The sequence below is a fragment of the Rutilus rutilus genome (genome assembly GCF_951802725.1).
Source record: "Rutilus rutilus genome assembly, chromosome: 18".
NCBI classification, from domain to species: Eukaryota; Metazoa; Chordata; class Actinopteri; order Cypriniformes; family Leuciscidae; genus Rutilus; species Rutilus rutilus.
Genome location: NC_140231.1, coordinates 32,815,651 through 32,832,521, shown reverse-complemented (window position 1 = coordinate 32,832,521; position 16,871 = coordinate 32,815,651). Strand labels below are relative to the sequence as shown.

At 39.2% G+C, this 16,871-nt stretch overlaps 1 protein-coding gene and 1 long non-coding RNA gene across 3 annotated transcripts; both read right to left on the bottom strand.

Moving 5' to 3' along the window:
- Positions 1–3,273: 3,273 nt before the first annotated feature.
- LOC311277876 lies at positions 3,274–4,352 on the bottom strand. 2 transcript variants are annotated; one of them, XR_014625339.1, is made up of 2 exons: positions 3,972–4,352; positions 3,274–3,415 (listed from the first exon to the last, which is right to left on the bottom strand). It is a non-coding gene; the product is annotated as an uncharacterized lncRNA (long non-coding RNA). The 2 variants fall into 2 exon arrangements; XR_014625340.1 differs by having other exon boundaries at positions 3,274–3,368.
- Positions 4,353–11,133: 6,781 nt separating this feature from the next.
- Positions 11,134–16,501, bottom strand: LOC311277850 (uncharacterized protein). Its single transcript, XM_084388306.1, has 5 exons — positions 16,051–16,501; positions 15,851–15,947; positions 14,783–15,691; positions 12,447–12,566; positions 11,134–12,291 (listed from the first exon to the last, which is right to left on the bottom strand). Exons 1-5 carry the CDS (start codon positions 16,249–16,251, stop codon positions 11,576–11,578), a joined length of 2,043 nt encoding a protein of 680 aa, XP_084244432.1. The 5' UTR covers positions 16,252–16,501; the 3' UTR covers positions 11,134–11,575.
- Positions 16,502–16,871: the final 370 nt, after the last annotated feature.

The window sequence follows — 16,871 nt, the reverse complement described above, 5'->3', positions numbered from 1 at the left end:
CATTCAAAGATGATGTGTCTGAACAAAGTAATATTATTGTCTGATAGGGACAGTGGATCTCTGGTACTATCACTCCATCCTCTGTGTCAGCATCAGAATTTTGTTTATGGAAAAGTTGCTCCACTCCCTGGAAAATGAGAGAGGAAATGTATTATAATCCAACAATACAAACTGCTTTGAACTCCCACATACAGTAACAAGTTGCAGACTTAAAATATTTATTCCAAACAAATTATATACATTTTTAAGGGATTTTACAGTACTAAATATTTACCTCAGAGTCATGCAGCATTTATCATCTGTAATACTGTTGTGTAACCAGTAGATGGCTGTATAGCCCAACATATATCCATGGCTGTGTATTCCCAAGTTGCTGGATGTATCAGTCATAATTACTTGCATTTATTAAGTTTTTAATTTGGACATATATTTATTATTAAAGACTACTAAAGATTAAACATTTTTCTCAGAAATGTTCATTTGAGGTGCAATTATTATTTGTCAAATATGGACACAGAAAAAGCATTTTGTTACTCATACTAGCTACATATAATAGCTTTATCAGTCATCTTTATCACACAAAAGTAATCAGAATAAATATTGCGGTCAAGTCGTGTCTCTCCTCTTTCAAAAACTCTGCATCGCAAATTAATCAGCAATTGAGAAATTCAGGTTTAAATAGCTTTATTGGCATGGTAAAAAATGCTTTACATTGCCAAAGTTGAATCAGGCAGTGATTGACAGCGCTCTGGTCCTATGGCATCGGTCATTGACTGATACAGTACTTTTTGTACTGTAGGCTATAGTACAGATACTGTACACTACAGTACTCTAGCCCAATGTTGTTTGGGGTGGCTGGGGGGAAATACGATCTAATCGAAGACTGTAACCGAATGTAACTTAAATAAACAAGTCATGTGGGCTTGACATTGGGCTAAGTTAAATCAACACAACATAGCTGTATAATGTTATGGGCTCTCACTGAGCTCTAAAATGCCTCTCCACCTGAAAAAAGCCAGTACTGTATTATAAATAGTATTAGTAGCCTATAGTATTAATAAAAAAAACAAAAATCTGACTTATCCGTATCCTGATAGCAACGATGACTAATGATAATGATATCATTCGTCTGTACTGTATAGTACTATTCCTTCTATAAGAAATCATCTCAACAATATAGTGTAGCAGCAAAAAAATACAGATATATAAACTTGATATCACTCAAACGAAATAGAAAGCTGCGATTACAGACGCTCACATCCACACATAAACATACCACTGACATCTTCACTTTCAGGTGAAGAAGCTGTCAATCAAAAACTCAGTAGCCAATGAGAACACACTGCTACTAGCCCCGCCCCCATGAGAGAAATGTGTCAGAACAGCAAACGAAAACTTCAGAAGTGTAAGCGAAAACTTCAGAAGCCTAAATGAAAACTCTGGAAGCACATTTGTAAGTTCAGATCAGCGAAATAAATATGAGAAATAGTTAGCAAAACATGCAGTGTATTAAAAATGAAGTAAAAAAAAAAATGCCTGTGATTTATTCTTTTTCAGTTTCAAAGATATTTTATTCAGTTTAAATTTATATTTTCATTAGTTTCTTGAAAAGTTACGTTCATTATTATTGGAACAAAATTAATTCCATGTACCACCTGGACTAGAACAGAAAATAGAATAGATTGTGACTATATTGTATTTCAATACATCGTCAATCTTGACAATTAATTCAAACTAGTTTGCACATAATATATCATAATATAACATATAGTTTAAAGTTCAGTCTAAGAATAATAAGATCTATTGACCTTCAGAACAGATTTGATGTATTTACAGCCTAATACAACACCATATGGCTGTTTTATGATTATTTATTTTATTTAATGAGCTGATGACATCACCTACTGCAAAACATTTTTAAACAAAAAACATTTTGCAATAATGACTTTGAAAAAGATGAACATCTTTTTGTTTAGACATAAAAAAAACAGACAATAATAATCTCACCACGGTTTACCTGAAAACCTTTAGAAATATTTTAATGCAAAACAAGTGTTTGAAGTTCAGTAAAGTTGAATCATATCATTATAAATCATGTTACAGCGGTTGAGAAAAGAGAAGGGCAACACTTGACCAAACTATCACCAGATTCACACTTCACTACTAATTTAACCCTTAGATTTAATCACTCTATTAAAACAATCTGAATGTCAAATTATTTGTAAGTACAATATTTGTAAATCATGGACGTGAATGTGAACTTTGCTCACTTAGACGACTTCCGGCAATGTTTTCTCTCATGATAACGTAGATTAGATGATTGGGTGAAACTCTTCCCACATGAAGAGCACTTGTACGGTTTCTCGCCAGTATGAAGTCTCTGGTGTGTTTTTAAGCGACCTGGTGTAGTGAAGGTCTTCCCACAGTCAAAGCACATATAAGGTTTCTCACCACTATGAATTCTCTCATGATCTTTCAGGTTTCCTGACTGAGAGAAACTCTTTCCACAGTGTGAACACTTGTGCGGTTTCTCTCCAGTATGAGTTACCTGGTGTTTTATTAAGTGGGTGGATGTAATAAAGCTCTTACCACAAGCAAAGCACACATAAGGTCTCACACCAGTATGAAATCTCTCATGAGCTTTTAAATACTTAAGTAGTGAAAAACTCTTTCCACAAAAAGAGCAAAAGTGAGGCTTCACACCAGTATGAGTTTTAAGGTGTTTTTTTAAGTTTGATTCCACAACAAATGTTTTCTCACACTGATCACAGCTGAATGATCTCACTCCAGAATGATTAAGCAGATGATTTCTGAGAGAGCTGTTCTGAGTGAAACTCTTTCCACACTGAGAGCATGTGAACGGTTTTTCTCCAGTGTGAATTCTCATGTGTTTCTTAAGGTCTGCTTTTTGTGTGCAAGTCTTTCCACACTCAGAGCAGGTTAAAGATCCTTGTCCAGGTTTTCGAGCTCGTTTTTGTGTGACACACTTTTCGGTCTGTTGAATGACTGTGTTTCCATCTTCATTTTTGAAATGCTGAGGATTTTGAAACTGATGTTGTTTGTCTTCATTCACTTCCATCGGGTCTAAAATCAAAATATCAAGTTTTCAAAATTCAAATAAAGAATAAGAAATGAGAAAAATAAATATACTAGGTGAGGCACAATTAAGCAAAAATGTAGTCCTTTTATTTAGTTTTCATCTTAATGTTCCTCATCAGTCATTAAAGAGAATGAAGGAAAACACCAACCTATTTGTTCCTCTGTATCTTCATCTTTTATTCTGCAGGGTTCTTCCTTAATCTCCATCTTTACAATAGTATGTCAGTAGTTTCTCCTGGAGTAATTCCTCCTGCTTGCTGCTTCTTCTCCTGTGACAGATGGGAATATTCCCCAGCATTTAAACTCTCATGAACGGCTGTGGGAGATGATCACACTTACAATCACTCTCAATTATTCAGGTGCAAATGTTCACTGAAATAGTAATTTAGAAACAATTCCATGATTTTTTTTTTTTTTTTTAAGACAGCAGCAGCCTGTTTCAATAAGAAGGTTCAACTAACTATGAGGTAAAACTTGAACTCTATATAGATTTACAGTGAGATGGCAAACTCTGAGTTTTCAGTTTCAGAACAGCTGAATTGAGTTAGTTCAATAAACTCTGAGTAGGTTGATTCGGATTTAAGCGCGTGCACAATGACTGTGAAAAGCCATGATCAATGGAGCTCTGAAACTACGATTCACCATGGCTTCACAAGTGAATTGTGGAAAACAACAAACTTCAACACAAAAAATCATGTATTTTAAGTTTAAATGAAAAAGAAACATATTAGATACATTTATTAGATGGATAAATATAAATAAAAAACTATTAAAAAAACTAATAATGACGTAAAGATCAGAGGAGTCACAAGCAGCCAATTGTCGCACCACATTGAACTTAGAAGTAACGTTAGGCATAAACGGAACTTAACTCTTCGGCATCGGGGCCGTGTTTCCACAACGGTGGCAGCTGTGGAGATCGCGAAATCCAATTCCGTCAGAAAGCCTGTTTCGTTTTGGATACTCACCGGCTTCGAACAAACGTGCTCGTCAGACCCGGGTGCATTTACTGGGTGCCGTCTTCTCCCCTGAATCTGCTGTTCAATTCTGCGGGCAACCTCGGATATATAAGGCCTCCCGCCCAACGTACGTACCAATTGACAAACTAGTTTCTTCCCGCCGAACATCTGAAGCTATTGTGTCTCATAGATCGCTATATTGACAACTGTTTACATCTAGAGACAGGGGGCAGCCATTTTTACTCTAGGTGTTACATTAAAAAACATTCCCCGTGGGAAACCCATTCCCCGGCGTGTGCGTTCCTCCCCCACTGAATATAGTCCCCCCGTGACATTAACGCATCACCTCAAATTTTGCCCAGACTGTACTGTACCACCTGGACTAGAACAGAAAATAGAATAGATTGTGACTATATTGTATTTCAATACATCGTCAATCTTGACAATAAATTGAAACTAGTTTGCGCATAATATATCATAATATAATAGTTTAAAGTTCAATACAGAGTTTATTATAACAAAATTAACTAAACTTTAAAAAAAGAATGTATGAAATAATGATACGATGTTAGGTTAATTGTTCCTAGAATGTTTTACAGGAGAGACAGATGTTTGTTTAAATACTTTCCTTAAACCGACTCAAAAAAAATGACAAACAAATAATTAATTTATCTTCATAAAAGCAGTGTTATTATCAGAAATGAGCTCTATATTTCCAGCATATCCAGCATTAACATATTTCTATATTTACTTTCACAACACAGACTGTAAAAAGATGGACAGCGCGTCTCTGCTTCTTCCACTGTAGAAAAATGAAGCCAAAGTTTCCCAGTAACTGTCGTTGTAGATGCGCAGTTTCACAGCCTCGTTCTGTTTATAATCACACTTTTGCAAACAATTCTGACACAAACTTACAGGCAAAATGTCTATAATTGAAGACTGAAAGAGTTGTCAAAGTTTAATAGTGGAGATGTTGCAGTAACTAATGGTTTAGCTTACAAAAATACATGATCTCAGCAGCGCTGTATATAGACCTTATTCACTGCAGCGCCATCTTTGATTTTAAACAGGAATAAAAGCGAGGCTGTGAAGGATAGACATTCATCTCTTCAGTAGCTGTGTCCCAATGTGAAGGCTGCATCCTCCGAAGGCCGTATTTGAAGGCTGATTGCGTCACAGCGGCGCGACAAAGGACGTCCCAACTCAAAGGCTGCATCCTTGAAAGGTCGCATTTGAAGGCCGATTGCGTCACCGCGGCGCGATGAAGGCTGTCCCAAATAAGTTCTGCATCCTTCAAAGGCCGTATTTGAAGGCCTGTTGCGTCATCGTGACGCGACGAAGGCTACCCTGATTCAAAAGCGGCGCCAAATGCACCCTTCGTTTCCCCGTGAAAGGAAGGATACATAAAACGGATCCTAAGCGGCCTATCCCATAGATATCCATAATAAAGCTAGATGTATTAAGGCGGAGTCACATCCGGCATCACCGGCGGCCATCTTGCCACAGGGAAGCTGTAAATTAAGGTGAGTGAGCAGCACGCACACAAATCCTCTTATCTCGCTGAAATCTTGACGGATTTACAAACGGTTTGGTTTCTTACAAAACGTTATTAACGTGGCTATAATTCTTTCATATGGAAGTCCATTGTTATAATTATTCATATGTTTGCAGTCTCTTAACTACATCTCTGACGTTTATAACAAACCAAACCGTTTGAAAATCGGTAGAAAATTGAGCAAGTTATGGTTATTTAAAAGTACATGCACCATGTTACGAGTGAGCGAGCACCCTGTGGTAAGATGGCCGCCGTGTCCATTTGTCAGGTAGTTTGAGGCAAAACTTGTGCTAATATTAGTTTAACGACCTATTTGTAATATTTGCACTAGTCTATCTTACTTGTGTATTATAAGAAATATCACTCACCCTAGAAAGCCCAAACCAATAGGAAAAGCATTAGATAAGGCAATGGGGTTTCACTTTTATGTGTTTTTGTAGTGCTGTCATGCAAGCTATGTCTACAAAGGTTTTAACCAAATTTGAGTTTCCAGAAATTATGATTTGAAGTATTTTGTATGCATGTCTTGATGTGTCATATTTTGCAGTGTTAACAATGCACTTTTTGCACGCCTGTGTTAAGTACCGTTTTCTGCTTTTTTAGAACAATTCAGGAGAAAAAAAATAATACAAAGTAAGAAAGTTAATACACACGTCTTTGCTGAAATGTATTGTGCTGTTGTTGTTAACAAGCCATAGTTCATTTGCTCTGCCTTTAGGATTGCAAGTGTCCTGGGACAGGTGAGGGTGTGAGTGGGAAACCCACTGCTGCAACTTGGCCCTGGTTTGTCCTCATGGATGAGGTGTTGGGACAGAGGCATTGCTCCAACCCCCCTGTCATCATTTCCTCAATCCCTGAGGACACACCAGGGCCGAGTTCAGCAGTGGGTGCCCACAGTGAGGAGGAGCCAGGGGCAGCAGCAGCATGAAGGCGGCGAGACAAAGGGCAACTACAGAGGGAGGCAGAGGCGAGGAGAGCACTGGAGAGTAGGGAGAGGATGGACAGGCTGTTTTCTCTTCTTGAGAGAATGATTGAAAAATATATATTTTTTTCTATATATTCTTGTTTAACTTTTTTCACTTTTATTTTTTAAAAGGAAAGAAAAAATCTGTACATTATTTTTATGCAACTTTATATGTGTAAATAAAAGAAAATGAATTGTTCTGGACATTGTTTATTTTTGTAATGACAGTCATAATTTCTACATGAAACAAATTCTTCTATACCTTTTTTTTTTTTTTTTATAAAATTGGTAAATGAAAATCATTTGTTCCACGGGCTACATTAAAGTACTTTTTCCAGTTATCAACAACATACGTTAAACATATCAAAATCAACATAAACATTTACATTTACAGTACATAAAATAAGAAAATAATGATGTAGACTTTTATTCAGCGGAGCAGGGAGACCCTGGTGCAGCTGCTGGACTGGGATGGGCTCCACAGTAGAGACCCTGGTAAGGCCTCCTGCTGGTGGGACATCACCTGGGATGGTCTCCAGAGTGTTTGAGTGCATATTTACACTATCCACTAAGTTGTCTACCAACAGGTTTGCAGGGCTGACTCAATCGACGGCTGCAATGTCACTGAAGTTTTTTTTTTCTTTTCAAATAGAGTATATTTCTGAAAAAAGTACTTTTCATAACTACTAATACTGCATTGGGGAAAAACTACTAAAACCTTAGTTAAGCAAAATTATCTTGTATACTCTAATGTACTTAATGTACTTAAAGTATCAAGAGTAAAACTAGAGTTATGTATTCTGCAGGAAAAAAAAAAACTCTTTATGATGGTTTTGCATTTATATTAGGCTACTACTGCATTACTGCGTAGGCTATGTTGCATTTTACTTCTGAATATTTTCAAGGTTGTTACATTTAAACTATATACTTTTGTGTATTTTAATGTAAAATCATATGTGAGGGGAAAAAAGTACTTCAGTGGGCTACTTCACATGTGCACGTGAATACTTAACGAAATATGCAGTTCCGAAAATTAAAGTAACAAAATGTAGGTTTATTGTCACGATATTAACAAATTGTTGCTAACTACAGCTGCGTCCCATATCAAAGGGCGCACCTGAAGCGCTCGGACCGGTTTAGCCTACGGAGGATTGTTCTTGTCGCCTGGCAACTGTGACAGCTGCAGATGACGAGCGCGAGAAATACTGGATTTGGTTTTGTATTCAAACAGGGCTAAACCGAAAATACATGACCTGGCAGTGCCGGGGCTGAAACATCCTCACCATGTCCTCCAGTAAAATATAAAACATAAAAATTACAATAGCCAATTCTGGCTCCATTGCTGTTTACTCAATTATATCAAATGAATTATCAGGACGGCAGCTGTCCTCTTGCACCGTTGCTTGGCGCCAGGAGCGGTGATCAGGAACACCTGGTTGCGCAATTAGGAAATCCTACGAAGGCTACATGGTGCGTCCTTCGAAGGATGCAGCCTTCACATTGGGACACAGCTAGTGTGTTGTACTTTTATTTAATTTGAATCTAATTTAAGATAAACCACTGGCTTCAAGTTCGTTTCAGGATTGATTTTAAGATTTTATTGCATGTTTTTAAGATTTTGAATGGGTTGGCGCATCTTCTTATTTATCAGAACTTTCACACGTCCGCACTCCGCTCAAAGCACTGAGATCGTCCAATCAGATGTTCCTCGATTTTACGAGAAAAAATAAAGGTGACCGAGCCTTCAGTGGCTGGTCCTAATCTCTGGAATAGTCTACCGGTTCATATAAGAACAGCTCGGACTGCAGAGATTTTAAGTCATTGCTTAAGACCAGCTGTATCGCTTAGCTTTCATCTCCAGTTGAGATTCGCTACTGTGACATTCAGGCCCCGTTTACACGATGGGAAAACGCAGATATTTCCCTGCATTTTGGCCTGTCATTTACACGAAAACGCTGTTTTTATCCAAGAAAACGATTATTTCTAAAAACTCCGGCCAAAGTGGAGATTTCTGAAAACGTCTCCGGTTACTATCGTAACCTCGGTTCCCTGAGAGGCGGGAACGAGACATTACGTCACTGACGTATATGGGAACTCCCTTCCTCCTCATTTTCACTGAAATCTTATAGGCTAACGCCAGCTGGAGACAGCTGGCCAATTGACGCGAAACATGCAAATGCTGACCGGACCGCGGGCAGTATAAATAGCATGGGCGCGACAATAACGTCAGAATCAAGACTGAACGCTAGCACAGCTGATCAAACGGCGAGCACGGCGGCTGACGTAATGTCTCGTTCCCGCCTCTCAGGGAACCGAGGTTACGATAGTAACCGGAGACGTTCCCTTTCAAGGCGGTCACTTCGACATTACGTCACTGACGTATATGGGAACTGTATAGAATCCCGCCGTGAGCGCAGTGAAGATAAGCCCTGAACGGGGTCAAGCTACACTCCCACGAGAGACAACAGTTCTAAGCCAGCAGCGCCGCTAGGAGCACTCGAACTGATAGGCGAGACTAGACTAAGAAACGTCTGTTCCGACCTACCAAGTTGCATATCCAATGCAATGAAGCGAAGGCTGCACTGGAGGGCAGCAAAACACCATAAGCACTCAAGCACAAGAGTTAACACAGTGTCAACGGCAATAGCGGTGACAGCTGCATAACCTTATAGCCATACACAGAGTTAACAGTACATTGAAAACTACTGCGTAATACGGAAACAGCTATGTATAGTCATTATATACATTATAGTCATAACACAGAGTTAGCAGCAATGGTAACTCTGCATAATGCAGACTACTGTACAGCTGGTGGTAACAGTTCATGAGTACATTAATAAAACTCACCAACCCACGACGCTATAGGCAGTGCATAAAACTTGAAACCCTGGCGAACGTGTTCTGAGAAGACAGCCAGCATACCTAAATCCCGTGGGCATTAAGCCAGATTGAAAAGCGTCGAATTCAGTGAGAAAGTCTCAGTCCCTAGTACCATCCACCAAGCACACAAACAGCTAGTCAGACTGCTGCCTAGTGGTCCACGTACATCCGCAAAGCCCTTACAGGGCCAACAGCACTCTGAGTATCAGCATCATGTGAGGCTGACGGCTCAGCAGAAGGCGGGCAGGGATCAATCTGTGCTCTGAACGGTGTAAGCGACTGGAACGCAGCTTGGTATCGGACTGAGAGTGACGCTGCAGTCACTATGTCCGAGACAATGCAACATCATTCATGTAGAATGAGCGTAGGTCTCCAAGTGCTTCGCTGGGGCGAGAGCAGGTGGAAGGTCAACTCGTCTTTTAGGGCGGGAGAGGGCCCACCAGCGGCCTGCTGGCGGCAGTGGGCCTCATCCCCGTTGATGCCCGGGTTTATTCCCCTGAGGGCGCGCACTGTCCGGCACATGCCCGCCGTCGTGAGTGCGGCCTCGGTTGATCCTTGTTAGGGTAGAGCGAGTCGATAGGACCCGCACATATCTGGCGTGTAAGTTAGCAGCCATCGGATGCGGGGAGGAAACATGGTGAGTAACCTCTATTGCAACTTCCACGATGACTTCAGATAAGACTTCTAGCGTGAAGAAAGAGATTCTGACGTTATTGTCGCGCCCATGCTATTTATACTGCCCGCGGTCCGGTCAGCATTTGCATGTTTCGCGTCAATTGGCCAGCTGTCTCCAGCTGGCGTTAGCCTATAAGATTTCAGTGAAAATGAGGAGGAAGGGAGTTCCCATATACGTCAGTGACGTAATGTCGAAGTGACCGCCTTGAAAGGGAACGCCGGTTATGTGTTGCCGTGTCAACTGGGAGAAACGGGGTTTTAGGTTCTCAAACGTCACATTATTTTCCCGTAAATGCTTACGTCATGTGAGCGCCCTATGTTTAGAGTTTGTTTGGCTACTGTTTGATCATGGATGCTGTTAAGGTGGTACTCATTTTTACTTTTGTGCAAACGTTTGGCCTGTTTGCATTTGCTTCGCTGTCTGTCCACACAAACGAATCTCGCGCCATGTCTGTTGTTTTGAAAGGAACTGTAGAAGTCACTCGTGCTATTCGTTGTTGTGTGTTTGAGGATTCTGATTGGCTTGCATGGCTTTACCCTTCTCCCTACACTGCCGCCCATAGGTTTGGCATAATTATTATGTTGCTCAACGGCGTATTTATGCGGGTTGATGTAAACGACAACTTTTTTGAAAACGATGTTGTGTGCACGATGTTATTTTTGAAAACGGAGGGGGAGAAATATTAGTTTCTCTAAATACCCAGCAATGTGTAAATGTGGCCTCAATACTGTGTTTGTTTTTTTGTTTATTTGTGTGTATATTGACATTGTTAAGCACGTTGGTCGACTGAGGTTGTTTTTAAATCTGCTGTACAAATAAATTTGAACTTGAACTTAATGCGTTTTGGATTGTTCTGCTGATGAAACACTTCAAAACATCTTTGATAAGTTTCAATAGTCACAAAACTTCCAGACAACATGAGTTGTGGATAAATATAAGTGATCTGGAGCTTTATTCAGCTTTTTACAGATGTCACTGAAAACACAGCAAGTCTTTCCCTCACAGCCTCGCTTTCATTCCCGTCACAGCGCTGCTCTGAAGAAGATCTATTGGCCTTCAGAACAGATTTGATGTATTTACAGCCTAATACAACACTTTATGGCTGTTTTATGATTATTTATTTTATTTAATGAGCTGATGACATCACTTACTGCAAAACATTAAAAAATACATATATATTTTGCAATAATGTTTCAAAATATTATCTTTTTGTTTAACTAGACATAAAAACAAAAAAAAAACAGACAATAATAATCTCACCACGGTTTACCTGAAAAACTTTTGAAATATTTTAATACAAAACAAGTGTTTGAAGTTCAGTAAATTTGAATCATTTTATTATAAATCATGTTACAGCGGTTGAGAAAAGAGAAGGGCAACACTATCACCAGATTCACACTTCACTACTAATTTAACCCTTAGATTTAATCACTTTATTAAAACTATTTCAAAATTATATTTATAAGTACAATATTTGTAAATGATGGATGTGAATGTGAACTTTGCTCACTTAGACGAGACGACTTCGGGCAATGTTTTCTCTCATGATATCGTAGAGTAGATGATTCGGTGAAACTCTTCCCACATGAAGAGCACTTGTACGGTTTCTCTCCAGTGTGAATTCTCTGGTGTATTTTTAAGTGGGTGGATGTAGTGAAGGTCTTCTCACAGTCAGAGCACACATAAGGTCTCACACCAGTATGAATACTCTCATGCCCTTTTAAAGTCTGTAATCGTGAAAAACTCTTTCCACAAAAAGAACAAACATGAGGCTTCACACCAGTATGAACTTTAAGGTGTTTTCTTAAGTCTGATTCCACAACAAATGTTTTATCACACTGATCACAGCTGAATGATCTCACTCCAGAGTGACGGCGCAGATGATTTTTGAGAATGCTTTTGGATATGAAACTCTTTCCACACTGAGAGCATGTGAACGGTTTTTCTCCAGTGTGAATTCTCATGTGTATTATAAGATGTCCTTTTTGACTGAAACTCTTTCCACACTCAGAGCAGGTGAAAGATCCTTTGACTCCAGATTTTCCAGCTTGTTTTTGTGTGACACACTTTGACGTCTGTTGAATGACTGTGTTTCCATCTTCATTTTTGAAAGGGTTTTGAAACTGGTGTTGATTGTCCTCAATCACTTCCTTTGAGCCTAAAATAAACATAACATTTTCAAAATTCAAATAAAGGAGAAATGAGAACAATATACTAGGTGAGTCACAATTAAATAAAACTTTAGTCCTTTTTTTCAGTTTTCATCTTAATGTTCCTCATCAGTCATTAAAGAGAATGAAGGAAAACACCAACCTATTTGTTCCTCTGTATCTTCATCTTTTATTCTGCAGGGTTCTTCCTTAATCTCCATCTTTACAATAGTATGTCCGTAGTTTCTCCTGGAGTAATTCCTCCTGCTTGCTTCTTCTTCTCCTGTGGGAAGATGGGAATATTCACAGCATTTAAACTCTCATGAACGGCTGTGGGAGCTTCACTGACTGAAGGGGTGAATTGTGGTCGTTGTTGCTCATTTAGCAGATGATCATCACACTTACAATCACTCTCAATTATTCAGGTGCAAATGTTCGCTCAAATAGTAATTTAGAAACAATTCCATGATTATTATTATTATTTAATTTTTTTAGACATCAGCAGCCTGTTTCAATAAGGAGGTTCAACCAACTCTGAGGTAAAACTTGAACTCTGAGTAGATTTACACTGAGATGGGAAACTCTGAGTTTTCAGTTTCAGAACAGCTGAATTGAGTTAGTTCAATAAACTCTGAGTAGGTTGACTCGGAGTTAAGCGCGTGCACAATGACTGTGAAAGAAAAGCCATGATCAATGGATCTCTGAAACTACGATTCACCATGGCAACAGAACGGCTGTGGGAGCTTCACAAGTGAATTGTGGAAAACAACAAACTTCAACACAAAAAAATCATGTCTTTTAAGTTTAAATGAAAAAGAAACGTATTAGATACATTTATTAGATAAATAATTAGATAAGTAAATATAAATAAAAAACTAATAATGACGTACAAATAAGGGGAGTCACAGGAAGCCAATTGACCCTTCGCTAAGCCACGCCCGAAAACCGCCACAGGCCAATCGTGGCTTAGCAACCGTAACTAGGCGCGGGAGGTCTGGCAAGCTTTCGAGCGAGGGAAACATGCCGAAGCGTTGGGCATATGAATTGTGCAAATCTGATACCCGGTATCCTAAAAGTTTGGACGGGGTGGTGGATTTTGTTCCCTTCCAGAAACCTAAAACCCAAGGAGAGAAATGCCGGACGTCATCTTCATTTATATAGCGCTTTTAACAATGTAGATTGTTCCAAAGCAGCTTTACATTGATAATAGGAAATTTAGAGTAAAGTGTTTTGGCTTTATAGCAGCTCTAGAATAAAGTTATTGTCCAGCTCGTGGATCAAGCAGTGTGATTAAAGGCAAGACGGAGGCTCACTGACATAACTTACTTCAAAATATATTTCAGCATTTTGTTAATCGACGGCCTACCTAGTAACGTTACCCCAATCCGATCGCGACCCTCCCGGTGTTAGTTCTAGTAAAAGTAAAAGGTAAAAGGAGGGAACATCAGGGGGGCTTGCCGGAGAACTCCAAGGAAAAGGTTGGTATGCAAACTTAATCAGTTCATAACAGTAAACCCTTATGTGACAGTAGTAACGTTAGCCTGGCGCACTACAAGTATAAGCGGGAGAATGTTATCATTGCAGAGTGGTCAGGCTAATGTCTTGTGTTTATTCCACAAGATTTATGGATAAGCTGTTTGATTTATAATTATTAGATTATTTTCAAATTTCACTTACCCTGCCGTGCACGAACATAGCTGTTCCTCAATTTGTGTGTTTCCCATTTGAATGGTCAGCGTGCTGCGCTGGGACCTACAGTATAGGCTTTAGCTTAAATTTTGAAGAAATTATTCTCTAATCGGTTGCATATTATGTCGTGGATATATCCCTCGAATGCATACTGCAGTCCCTTTTGTCTTGCTCTCTCAGATTTTCACCTGTTCACCAAGAATGACTTATTATCTCCTTGGGAATGTCTGAAACCGGTGCATACATACTGTAATAGACGTGCCAGGCGCAAAAGCTTGACAGGCGTAGCAACAGTAACTAAGGAGGGTGGGGCTTAGCGAAGGGTCAATTGTCACACCACACTGAACTACGAAGTAGGCATAAACGGCACTTAAGTCTGCAGCATCGGGGCCGTGTTTCCACAACGGTGGAAGCTGAGGAGATCGCGAGATCCAATTCCATCAGAATATATATATATATTTTTTTTTTTGCAATAATGTTTCAAAATATGATCTTTTTGTTTAACTAGACATAAAAATAAAAAAAGACAATAATAACCTCACCATGGTTTACCTGAAATACTTTAGAAATATTTTAATGCAAAACAAGTGTTTAAAGTTCAGTAAATTTGAATCATATCGGCTCATTATAAATCATGTTACAGCGGTTGAGAAAAGAGAAGGGCAACACTCGACCAAACTATCACCAGATTCACACTTCACTACTAATTTAACCCTTAGATTTAATCACTCTATTAAGACAATCTGAATGTCAAATTATTTGTAAGTACAAAATTTGTAAATCATGGATGTGAATGTGAACTTTGCTCACTTAGACGAGACGACTTCGGGCAATGCTTTCTCTCATGAGACCGTAGAGTAGATGATTGGGTGAAACTCTTCCCACATGAAGAGCACTTGTACGGTTTCTCTCCAGTATGAACCGTCTGGTGTCTTTTTAAGCGGCCTGGTGTAGAGAAGGTCTTCTCACAGTCAAAGCACACATAAGGTTTCTCAGCAGTATGAGTTCTCTGGTGTGTTTTTAAGTCACTGGATTTAGTGAAGCACTTCCCACAGTCAAAGCACATATAAGGTTTCTTACCATGAATACTCTCATGATCTTTCAGGTTTCCTGACCGAGAGAAACTCTTTCCACAGTGTGAGCACTTGTACGGTTTCTCTCCAGTGTGAACTCTCTGGTGTGTTTTTAAGTCACTGGACATAGTGAAGCTCTTCCCACAGTCAAAGCACATATAAGGTCTCACACCAGTATGAAATCTCTCATGAGCTTTTAAATACTTCAATAGTGAAAAACCCTTTCCACAAAAAGAACAAACGTGAGGCTTCACACCAGTATGAACTTTAAGGTGTTGTTTTAAGTTTGATTCCACAACAAATGTTTTCTCACACTGATCACAGCTGAATGATCTCACTCCAGAGTGACGGAGCAGATGCTCTTTGAGATAGCCTTTGGATCTGAAACTCTTTCCACACTGAGAGCAAGTGAACGGTTTTTCTCCAGTGTGAATTCTCATGTGTATATTTAGGTGTCCTTTTTGACTGAAACTCTTTCCACACTCAGAGCAGGTGAAAGATCCTTTGACTCCAGATTTCCCAGCTTGTTTTTGTGTGACACACTTTGACGTCTGTTGAATGACTGTGTTTCCATCTTCATTTGTGAAATTGTGAGGATTTTGAAACTGATGTTGTTGTTGTTTGTCTTCATTCACTTCCATCAAGTCTAAAATAAACATATACAATTTTCAAAATTCAAGTAAAGAATGAGAACAATCTATATTCTAGGTGAGTCACAATTAAGCAAAACATGTATTCCCCTTTTCAGTTTTCATCTTAATGTTCCTCATCAGTCATTTCAGAGAATAAAGGAAAAAAAACCAACCTATTTGTTCCTCTGTATCTTCATCTTTTATTCTGCAGGATTCTTCCTTAATCTCCATCTTTACAATAGTAATTCCTCCTGCTTGCTTCTTCTTCTCCTGTGGGAAGATGGGAATATTCCCTAACATTTAAACTCTCATGAACGGCTGTGGGAGCTTCACTGACTCTACGAAGTAACGTTAGGCATAAACGGCACTTAACTCTTTGGCATCGGGGCCGTGTTTCCACAACGGTGGCAGCTGTGGAGATCGCGAAATCCAATTCCGTCAGAATGCCGGTTTCGTTTTGGATACTCACCGGCTTCGAGCAAACGTGCTCGTCAGATCGCCGCCCGGGTATATTTACTGGGTGCCGTCTTCTCCCCCGAATCTGCTGTTCAATACTGCGGGCAACCTCGGACATATAAGGCCCCCCCGCCTAACGTGTACAAATTGCCAACCAAGTTTATTCCCGCCGAACACTTGAAGCTATTGTGTCTCATAGATCGCTAGATTGACAACTGTTTACATCTAGAGACAGGGGGCAGCCATTTTGACACTAGGTGTTACATTAAAAAACATTCCCCGTGGGAAACCCATTCCCCGGCGTGTGCGTTCCTCCCCCACTGAATATAGTCACCCCGTGACATTGACACATCACCTCAAATTTTGCCCAGACTGTACTGAACCACCTGGACTAGAACAGAAAATAGAATAGATTGTGACTATATTGTATTTCAATACAACGTCAATCTTGACAATTAATTGAAACTACTTTGCACATAATATATCATAATATAACATATCGTTTAAAGTTCAATACAGAGTTTATTATAACAAAATTAACTAAACTTTATAAAAGGATGTATGAAATAATGATACGATGTTAGGTTAATTGTTCCCAGAATGTTTTACAGGAGAGACAGAGATTTTCTTTTAAATACTTTCTTTAAACCGACTCAAAAAAATGACAAACAAATAATGAATTTATCTTAGTAAAAGCAGTGTTATTATCAGTAATGAGCTCTATATTTCCAGCATATC

What these genes read in the sequence shown, in the direction of transcription:
- LOC311277850 (XM_084388306.1), bottom strand. Translation starts at nt 16,251, where the DNA reads ATGTCCGAGGTTGCCCGCAGTATTGAACAGCAGATTCGGGGGAGAAGA. An exon ending in CACGGCCCCGATGCCAAAGA is followed by an intron (nt 15,948 to 16,050) that starts GTTAAGTGCCGT and finishes ATCTTCCCACAG; the next exon opens with GAGAAGAAGAAGCAAGCAGG. An exon ending in AGATACAGAGGAACAAATAG is followed by an intron (nt 12,292 to 12,446) that starts GTTGGTGTTTTC and finishes TGTTTATTTTAG; the next exon opens with GCTCAAAGGAAGTGATTGAG.